Source organism: Trachinotus anak, unplaced genomic scaffold (assembly GCF_046630095.1).
Source record: "Trachinotus anak isolate AG129_WGS33_773 ecotype Australia unplaced genomic scaffold, CSIRO_AGI_Tana_v1 ptg000028l, whole genome shotgun sequence".
NCBI classification, from domain to species: Eukaryota; Metazoa; Chordata; class Actinopteri; order Carangiformes; family Carangidae; genus Trachinotus; species Trachinotus anak.
The window spans coordinates 22,955,257-22,966,106 of record NW_027273879.1 but is presented as its reverse complement, the minus strand read 5'-3'; the positions used below and the strand labels follow the sequence as shown (position 1 = coordinate 22,966,106).

Genomic DNA, 10,850 nt, shown 5'->3' with positions numbered 1-10,850 from the left:
TATGTACATGTTATAGTTTTGTTTTTTTATTTTTAGTAAATTTGCAAAAGTTTTAAGCAAACTTTTTTCACTTTGTCATTATGGGGGTATTGTGTGTAGAATTTTGAGGTAAAAAATGAATTTATTCCATTTTGGAATAAGGCTGTAACATAACAAAATGTGGAAAAAGTGAAGCGCTGTGAATACTTTCTGGATGCACTATAACCATGCCCTATTTTGGGGGAGGGTCTTGTCCAACCCATTTGCTGTCTATATATATATATATATATATATATATATATATATATATATATATATATACGTATACATACACACACACACACTGGGACCTACATCTATTTACACAGTTACCATATGGGGACTTGTCTTCCTTTGGTTAAAGACCCCCTTTGTTAACATGTCCATAAGGTGTGTTTAATAAAATAAAGACATGATGAGTGAAATAACCAGTCAACACCATGACTGAGTGTTTCCACCTTGAACTGCAGTGAAGCAATGACAGTCTCATAAAAACAGATTCAGGGATTCATATGTCATAGAACCTAAGGAACCAATCCTGTCAACTTGTAGGGACGGGGCCAAATAAACCTGAAACCTTGTCAGTACAGAGAGCCAGAGTTAGCACTAGCACAACCACTGACACTGTGTCAGCCACTGCCAGTTACAAGCTAACAAACAACATAAACAGATAAAAGATGCTAACCGCTCTGATCCGTCTGCTAGTCTCTGATTCTGGTCTCAACAGACTCCTCATCTGAGTCTGGGTCTGACTGAGGCTCCAACATGAAGCTGAGTCTCTGATGTTTCCTCCTCTAACATCTTCATCCTCTCTGCTCTGTCACCTGGACACCTGCTCCAGCAGGTGGTGCGCGGGGCCAAGGCCTGAACAGCCCCTATCAGAGTTTTTTTTTCTTTTTTTCTTTTTTATGTGGTAAAACCATGTTAAATAAAATATTAATCACAGTATTTTTATACTTAAAACATGTCTGTAGAGGAACTCTAAGGTTTAGGTAAAAGTTAGGGTTAGGCAACTAGTAGTTCTGGTTAAGGTTAATCTCCAGGAAATGAGTGTAAGTCAAAGTCTGTGTGAAGTCAGATCAGGACCCTGGACCAGTTTGAGACCCCTGACACTAAAGAATCACAAATACCAAGTATTGCATGTTTTCCTAGTTAATCTTTCTACATTTCTTTTCTTTAGTTATAATGGAATAATATCCCCGGGTTACCCCAAATGAATTAATACATCTTATACACTGGCTGTGAGAAAACGTGCATATTTTCTCAAAGTCTTTCAAATTATTATTATATTTCTAAGATAGCACAGACTCTTCTTTGTGCAGTCTGCATGGTTTCAGTTTCCTCACATGGACTGAATACATGAGGCTGTAGGTTTGGACGTGTTTGAAGATGAGACCCTTAAGAACATTTCACTTTATTGCATCTTTATAATACATCATTAATAAAACATCCTGGATTTTGTACATTAAAAAAGAAAACAAGAAAACAGTGACACTCTGTGCAGCCAAGACCTAAATTCTTATTAAATGCGCTATGAATGAAAAAAACTAATACTGTACATTGCATTTTTCACATTAAAGTGTGTTACAGGCTATCTCATGTTTTTTCCTCCTAAACATACAGTTGAGGATACAGTAAGTCATTAATTCCTCATTTAATTTGGTGCAGTCTCTCCAACATACTGACAACGTCACATCCACAGAAGCAGTTTGTTTCATCTTCATCTCTGGGTTTCATATGGTCTACATTGATTGTAAACACATGTGAAGTTGCTTCTGAAGAGGCCGAGAAAAACATGAGCAGACTCTCCATTTGTGCAGGCGAGGCGCTAAAACTCCAAAACAGCCAAAGGTAAAAGTCAGAAAAACATTCACACTGCACAGGCTACGAGAATGTCAGGTTTTGTTCTGTGTTCCTAACACAACAACTTGCGCTTCAACTGAAAATAAAAGAACATTTTAAAATATGCATTAGATGTTTTGTCTGTTTTTGTATACATTTTTTCACTTCTGCTCTCCAGTTTACTTCCTTCCCTTACACAACCATCCTCACTCTGTTTTTTGTGCCTCCTCTGATGCACACAAATTCACCACATGCTGCCATTTATTTCATGAGTCCAAAACATTGTGTGTTCCCTTGTCTCTGTTGTCGGGATGAGAAAGTGTAAGTCTTGACACCGCATAGGTTATGTGGTTGCGACAGCTTTTCAGGGATGGGGACAGACTGCCCTCTTTGACCCTACATACCAATGTACCTTGTAGTATCCTGTGTATACTGCGGCCCTGAGAGCTCAACACACTGCAACTTACACATGTAAACAGACAAGACATAAACACATTCAGGAAACACCCTTATCAATTTAATAACACGTGCTGCAAATACACACAAGTGTTTCCAGGGGACATAAAAAACGGATGAACTTGGCTGGGACGCACTTGCATGGATGTATTATAATCCATGTGTTATAGTATTATAGTACTATGATATACAGCATCTGTGCTACTTGTGACATGTTTGTGTATTTAATTGTGTTTTGAGTATTTGCAGTGCCTGTGTTGTCAAACTGATGAACATGTTTTCTGAATGTGTTTGTTTTGCATGCTTGCATGTGTTTTCTTAAGATGCAGTCTGTGCAGCTGTTAGAGCCACCACATGTTTAGCTGTTTCCAAAGTTCCACGACCAATACTGTTCTGTTCATGTCAGGAGTTGGTTTCATGAAGTTAAACAGCAAGTGGAGCTGATTCTCCAATAAACCATTGCAGAAGATGAGGTCAATAAAAGAAACAATGGAAAACCAGGTGGCAAACATTTCTGTCTGTTCATGGGTAATGTGAGGAAGGTTCCAGCCTCCTCCTAACAGACCTGATCTCTTCACTGGAAGAGACGAGTGACGTTAAGTCACATTCTTCATGTGCATCAGTCTGTTTCCATTGTGCTCTCTCTTAATTAAACAAATACACTCATTGGTGTAATGAACTCTGTTTAAGACACCACATCTTTTGAGTGGGACGGTATTTGTCACACGTAAATCTAGACAAATAAATTGGGGGTCACTCTGAGTTTTCTTGGACCAGCATCTAGAGGCTGGACTGTACTGGATGCTGGTGGGGCTTCTAACATATACTGATGATGGGGGTCCCAATAAATACAGTCCAGTCTCCAGCAGCACCGTAGCTGTGCCCTGATGCTGTGACTATGGAAACACCAGAGGTCACCATTTTGTGTTTATAGCTGTTGACTGTGCATGATTCTTAGTAAAGCCCTTAAATTGTCGTCTGTGCACTATTACAGCAGGCTGAGGCTGCCATTGACAGACAGGGTTATACAGTAGATTGTACTTCCTTGTTCACATCACCTGCGGAACAAGGCTGAGCACGTTTCTTTAATGACAGCAGCACTAGGTCAGCACCTAGTCTCCATCAGCAGGGGGCTGTGTCCTACAGTATCTCTCCTTCAGGTCGGCCCAGGAACTCACTACGTTTTCACAGTTAGTCATGCACCTGCCGGCGGTGCTTGGATCACCTCCGACCCCCTCCTGTGTCAGATGAGTCTTTCCTCTGGCGGTACTTTGAGCATGCTGTCCATCTCCAGCCGAGCTCCGGCCAGCTCCTGAGCACTGGGGCTGTACGCACCCTCCGACTGGCGCTTCTTTCTCGCCGTTAGCACCATGAAGGTCAAGCTGATGATCAGTATCAACACGCAGAAGCAGAGCAGTGGGATGGCAACCACCAGCCACGGGATGCCCTGTTTATGAGCTTGTTTCTGCAAAGGAACAGAGATTATGCCTTACTGATCTACATCCATCCATCTCTAACATGGCCAAAAAGCTATTGTCATTGCTCCATTTGTGGTATGAAATTTGACGCTTCAGTGAAAATACAACCTAAATATATAAATCACATGGACTTTTCAAAATTTCATTATTAAAACAAAGCATGTCTTTGGACTGTGGGAGGAAGCCGGAGTATCCGGGGTTCAAACCCAGGACCTTCTTGCTGTGAGGCGACAGCACCACTGTACCACCGTGCTGCCCCTGTTTTTGACCAGTATAATAATAAAGAAGAAAAGTGTAAGAGACGTACATTAGTGTCACAGATGGGACCGTTGTATCCAGGTGGGCATTCACACACAAACATGTTGAATCGATCCAAACAGGAGCCACCGTTTCGACAGGGGTTGGACTCACACTCATTGATCTCTGTTTCACAGCTGCAAGACAAGAAATACATGAAGTCATACTAACAGAACATAAACACAGACATGCAGCACTGTGCAAACCACCTGGACAACAGGACAATTATATAAGCACTAATCGTTTGCTGCTCAAAAAGTCCATTTTGATTTTATTTGTCCAGGTGTTAAGATATGTGTCTCTCAGATTTCTGGCTCTGCTCCAGCTGGAATCTCATTCGTCTGAAATATTTCAAGAACAAAGATACATGAGTACTCAGTCTCTATCACAGCATGAGTCACAGAAGAGTTTCCACTGGATATGTTGCAACGGTTGCAACAAGTCTTATTCCTCAAATGTGATGATGACACTCATACTGCACATGCTCCGTTAGACCTTCCCCCCACCAGGAAGAGACTCATTCAACATCTGCTGCTGCATTAATTGAAAAACAGGTTTTAGAGCAATGACAGTATTTTTTTTTCCCTTTCCTTTGTTTCCTTTTGTCTGGACATTGTTTTGTTGACTTCTAAGGGTGGCAATAAGTTATTGTAACTATCAAACATTTTTATTGCAAAATAGACAAAATATGCAGCTAATTTTTTTCCCATAGTGCAGCACATGCAACAATAATTGCTCAACAAACAGAAAACAACAGTTTGGGGATTATTTTGTTAGCCTCTCATGGTCTTGTAATATGTTTGCCTGTCAAGGGCAGACGGATACAATAGTTCAGGCTAGGAATCTGACTCCATCCCAGGCCACCCTCACAACCCATCAGACCGCCTATTCTGTAGGCTGAAACTGAACACTGGGTGAAGGGCAGTAGTTTTCCAGTGCACGCTCTCTCGTTCTTTGTCTCTTGCTCTTAACAAAAAAAAAACTAACAAAAATCATGTGACTGCTTCCTGAGCTCTTCACTTTTCCGACACTGTATTTTTAATAGTACTTATGGCCATTATCAAAGGCAAACAGAGTGCAGAAAGACAGGGCTGACAGCAGTCAAAACCACCCTCAGACCACTGGGAAATGTGCTGGTTCTCCCGACAGGCTGTCTGCCACTGTCATAAGTGATCAAATAGATAAATTGTGCCTCATTCGACTCAAAGTAGGTTCTACGTTCTGCACAAAACAATAATAGATGTTCTTTGACAAGTATTATTACTTAACTGTTCCTAGGGTTGGGGTCAGTTGCGACATCTGAATTTTTCCATTCAAATAAATATTACAAATAATATGTCATAGGCAGCCACCTTTACACAGTATGGGTAACTAGCAGACAGATGTTAGTTTAATATATAAAAGTTTAGTCCAAATAGTCTGAGTAACTGAGAGAAATGTAAAAACTGCCCCAGTCTCCCATATTTTGAGAACTTTATAATACAATGTCTGCAGAAACACATACACACAAAAAGCCAACGCAGTATATATGGAAACTACCGCAAAGTGTTCGAAAAAGCTATATTTAATCACCTGCCAAAAATTTGCCATCTGTATGATTGTTTCTTTTATTTTTCATTATTTCATTTATCATTGCACCATCCCAAACAAAGTTCCACTCACCTCCATTAATTTGGCAGAGTGGCAGAAATTTCACCAAAATGATCGACATGGCTGGGGGTAAAGCAGAGAACAGAAAACCTCTGAACTTACCTGCTGCCTGTGAAACCTGGCATGCATGTACAGTTAGCTCCCCACAGCCCGTCACTGCAGATACCATCATTTTCACACTGGACATCTTTACCACACTGTATTGGAGGATAGTCCCACCTGTTGGAAAACATATGAAACGTTGCTTTAATGAATGAATGAATGAATGAATAAATGAATGAAATGCCAGAATTCTTTGCTGCTTTGTGCGCTGAATAACCAGATGGATGAGTGCTCACTGGCAGAGGGGGCCGCTGTAGTCCTTCGGACATACACAGGTGTACATGTTGGGGCCATCCTGACAAGTGCCTCCATGTTCACAGGAGTGATGTTCACACTCGTCGAGGTCTTCATCGCAGAGCGTGCCAGCAAATCCTTGGTCGCAGTGGCACTCGAAACCAGCTAAGTAGTCCTTACAGCTTCCGTGGACACAGGGCTGAGACACACAGTCATCAGTGTCTGTCTCACACTGTTCTCCCTCCCAGCCAGAGTCACACACACAGCCAAACTTATTAAAGAGGTCCTCACATGTGGCTCCATTTAGACAAGGACCTGAAGCACAGACAGGGGCACTGGTACAACCCAAACGAATCTTTGGTTTTCCAACTAAATGGAACTGAGATGACTGCGGGGCTTTATGGTCATCCATAAAGGGAAGGTACACCCCACCAACTCTCACTGCACCTAGGCAGCCGGTGAAGCTCTCTGCAATGGCCACTGCAGCCCCCTCCTTATTGAGAAAATGGAGGCTCCCTGTGTGCTCCGGCACGCTGCTGGCGTCTGTGATTCCATCCACAGTGATGACCCAGGGAGAGGCTTCATGCTCCTGCTCAGCCATCGAGATGTTCACGCGATGCCAGCTCCCGTCAGCCACTCGACGAACTCCCGTAAAGGTCAGCATCTCAACACTGTTGCCTGTATGGATCTCTACCCGTACTGAGGAGTCCAGCAGACCCACCATCAGCAGGTCAGAGCCCCAGGAGGCCCTCAGGAGCACAGCATTCTCTGATCGGGTCCGCAGCTCCATGTATATGTTAGAGATGGGTTCAGCCAGGGAGCCTTCAGTGCTGTACTGCACAGGGTTGTTCTCAAATGTGGCATTGTACACACCTGAGGGTCAACGGGGAGAAATATCTGTATTATCATTGCATTGTTTTGATATTGTTATTAAAGGAACAGCTTGAAAAACTGAATTTTCTCCCCCAATACCAAGAGCTCAGCTTGGGGTACTTGCCGATTCAGAGCATTGATCTAATGTCAAATTTGTAAACCTCACTGATTGAGATTCCCACCTCTTAGCAGGAGTTCTCACCCTTTACCTGAGAACACCTGTGAGAGGTTAGCATTTTTAACATGTCCTTTATCATTCTCAGCCATACTTGGTCGACAAAGGAGCAAGTGCCTCCTGTTTTTTTACATATTCTGTCCAGTTTAGGGTGGTACTGGATGACAATTTTAAACATATAACACATAGCTAATACTGCTAATGCTATTGATAACGCTGCAAGACTTTTTATGGCCCTGCTATGGGATCTTCACTTGCAAAGTCAGTCACCTGATCTCAGTCCAGCTGGGCAGGTGTGTCACTCACTGAAAATCAGACTAAAGTTGAAGCCTGGCAGAGCATCATCAAGGGACATACACTTACTATCATAGACTTCAGGGAGGTCAATGAATGAACAGATTTGACCCCAAATATTAGACTGAACTTTATCCTACCTGATCAGTTATCAAACTGAAGTACGGATTTAAGTCTGAATGTTTAAGAAACTGGGATTCGTTTTGCATAATTCTGTGTCTTGGTTGCAGTGTCACTGAATAGGAGTACATGCTGCTTATTTGATAGAGCTTCAGCAATTTTCCACTGATTCTTAGAGATTCATCAAGGTAAGTTGCTCGATGGGCAAAAGTGTCAGTTATCCCCTTACAATTAAATCTACAACACAACAGTGTGCAGAAAAGGGAAGGGGTGTGAATGCTTTCTTTACATAGGGGCCTGGTATTGTCCGAAAAATATGAGAGTCATAAAATTATGCAAATGTTCTTACATTCATATCCATCATCGAGGTCCACACAATGGCCGCCATTGACACAAGGATCACTAACACACCACACACGCCTCTCACAGGTCTTTCCAGTATATTCCTCCAGACAGGAGCATGTAAAATCATTGAATGTGATGGTGCACTCTCCTCCGTTCTGACAAGGCTCCATCTGCAGAGGGAAGCACTGAGGTTTTATATCATCCATGCAAAAGGAAAGCTTGATACTATGGTATGTTGACACGTACCCATAACTGTCAAGGGTTCAATTATTTGTGCAATTTTGGGGCTGCCTCACAGTCCAGCCTCACAGTCCAGCCTACTGGACTCTTATTCACAGTGAAACTGGCAACAAACCTTACCTGGTCTTATTTAGGAGAAGGTGCAGGAGGTGCTTCTAGTCCCTCACACAACACATTTCTATGGACACTGTTGCTGCATTCATACCTTGTGGAGGAACCACATTATTATGACCAAGATGGTTCCACGCACTGCTAGCCTTATAATCCAACCAGATAATGGACATTAAGCCTAAAATAGATATTCTTAGTGTATTTTATGAAGAATAGTTGCATTAGCTGAATGGTATCAGGTGTCCAGTTATTATGTCCTAACAGTTTTCAGTTTTGTTGGTACTCATGCTGCTGTTGCTCCCTCTATCACCTGACTTTCCACCCAAGGTGATAAGCCTTTGGTGTTGTTGATTAAATTGAGATTTAATGTTCATGTGTGGTGGCTGTAACTATGGTCTGTACTGTGTGAATGCAGCACGAGCCTTGAAGGAGGCAGCCTTTGAATTGGAACACACAACTGCAGAACAAAGAGGATGAAAGTGTTTCCCACCTTGCAGGTATCATCGCTGATACAGCCCTCCTTCACATTTTCAGCATCACTTGGTAAATACACTTCCTCCTTATCTGAGCTGTTCCAGGCATCCACATCTAGATGCACTGAGTCTAAACGAAAGTCTTGCAGGCAACCCTTGTAATGGCCTCCCCACATATCTGAGCCCCAGTCTCCTGGAAGTCCTCCTACGTAGGCCTGATCTCCACTCTCAATATTCACTTCAGGGATCTCTCCGATTCCATAGCGAAGGCCTGAGTGCTCAAAGATCACCTGTCTGCGCTGGACCTCCACCTGCAGAAGCTGCTTTTCACCAGTAGTCACAAATATTGGTGCTGTCAATGGGGCACTGTTGGGCAGAGAGCTGACCAAAACCCTCCCCATCCCCAGGTAAACTGAGAAGTAGACCTCTCCTCCCTCTTCCTCCATGGGCCTCCTCAGCTGGAACAGCAGCCCATCTGGCTTTAATGACCTCAGGAAGAAGGACACGTTAAAGCTGCTCCCGAGGCTCTTACCCACATCGTAGGCACTGAAACTCACTGTGTCCTCATGGCTGTATGTCCATGACGGGAATTCTGTCCAGGAAGAAATGGAAGTTTTTCACATGAAAAAAATAAGTTCAGAACATTTAGCAAAAGGACTTCAGTATCAGTTAATGTCACTGCATGATGTCAAACCATAGACTGCAAATAAAGATGGATGTAGCTTCCGGCCATTTCTTTCTGAAGAGTGGTTTTGAAGCTCAGAGTGAGCTGCTCTGCTGTCACCATCTTGGCAGTGCCTGACCCCGCCCCTAATTCCCAGCGAATCCAAAAGGATGAGAAAGTGGAGCCAAGCCAAGTGGAGCTTGCCACCGGTTTGTGGCAAGCATACGCTCACCTACCTGTCACTCAAAGTGGTCACGCCCTCAGTTATGCATAACTTCAAGCCTTAATAAAATGTAAACAGCTGAGTTCTATAAAATAACCTGGTGCTACAGTTGTCATGAAGGAGGAAGATAGCTCTGGAGACCAGAACAGTTTTGTACAAGGCTGTAAACGTGTTTCTTTCTGCTGTAAAGTTGGACATTTGAACATAGGAGTCTCTGGGGACTGACTCACTGTTGGAGCCAGACTCTAGTGGTCATTAGAGTTTTTGCGCTTGAGTGTTGGCTTCATTTTTCTGCCCGTGAAGTTGCTGCTTTGAAAGTTTACATTTTCAAGTAATGGAAATACTGACTACCGAGGAGGCGCTCAAACTTGACTATCTAGAGGAAGTAAAAGTCGTAACAAGGTTTCCGTAGGTGAACCTGTGGAAGGATCATTACCGTTTCTGCCAAATGGCAATGATCTGCCAAGAACTGCCAAAGTAATTATAAAAAGCAATTATAAAAAAAACAAAAAAAAAACTATGCTGTGCCTACCTATAACGTTAATTACATTTGTGAAGATGTGGAATGTAAGAAGATTTCATTTTTGCTGAAGTATTTCTATGTTATCCTACTATTGTCCTTCTGACTCCACTACATTTATTTCCCAGCTATAGTTACTGGTTAGGTTGCAGATTGAAGGCTCCTGTCAGGTGTATGATGGATGGAGTTTTGGTTGGAAATTCTGTCAATTCATAAGATCATTTATAAATTACACAGATGATGAGTTGCACAAGTTGTCTCGCCCTCACAGGTGCAACAAAGGCAAGGGGAGGGTGAGGGAGTCCTGACAAGAGGTCTAATGAGTCAACCTAAGTGAAAACTAGGTAGCAACCTCCGGGGCTAGAAAATGAAGCCAACACTAAGGTGCTGTGTCACCTCAGTTACTGAATGTGACCTCACTGAATGTGACTTCTCTGCCATTTTTGTGTTGTGTTTGTTTTGATTTTTCATACAAATATCAGACAGATAATTCAGCTTGTTGTGCAGTTAACTGACTAACAGAATGCAGCCCAGATGTTCAGTTGTACCACTCATGCTAACAGGAGTGCATGCTTGCCACAGTTACTAAACACAGAAGTCTCAGCTCCACATATGCGCCACCTCTTTGCCCATTTTTGGATTAGCCGGGAGGTGGTGGGTCTTTAAGATTTTAAATACAAAATATTTGTGTACATATGTGATCACACCAAAATATAAGAACCTGCTAGTGTTTAC

At 42.6% G+C, this 10,850-nt stretch overlaps 1 protein-coding gene across 1 annotated transcript in view; it reads right to left on the bottom strand.

Annotated features, from left to right (window-relative positions):
• Positions 1–1,413: 1,413 nt before the first annotated feature.
• crb2a (crumbs cell polarity complex component 2a) overlaps positions 1,414–10,850 on the bottom strand; it is a 30,916-nt gene continuing 21,479 nt past the window's right edge. The window contains exons 8-13 of the mRNA XM_071466079.1: positions 8,726–9,300; positions 7,889–8,054; positions 6,080–6,950; positions 5,844–5,960; positions 4,102–4,228; positions 1,414–3,781 (exon numbers count right to left, since the gene is read on the bottom strand). Of these exons, the coding sequence (XP_071322180.1) occupies positions 3,560–3,781; positions 4,102–4,228; positions 5,844–5,960; positions 6,080–6,950; positions 7,889–8,054; positions 8,726–9,300 (2,078 nt within the window). The 3' untranslated portion in view covers positions 1,414–3,559. The remainder of the gene's footprint in view (positions 3,782–4,101; positions 4,229–5,843; positions 5,961–6,079; positions 6,951–7,888; positions 8,055–8,725; positions 9,301–10,850) is intronic.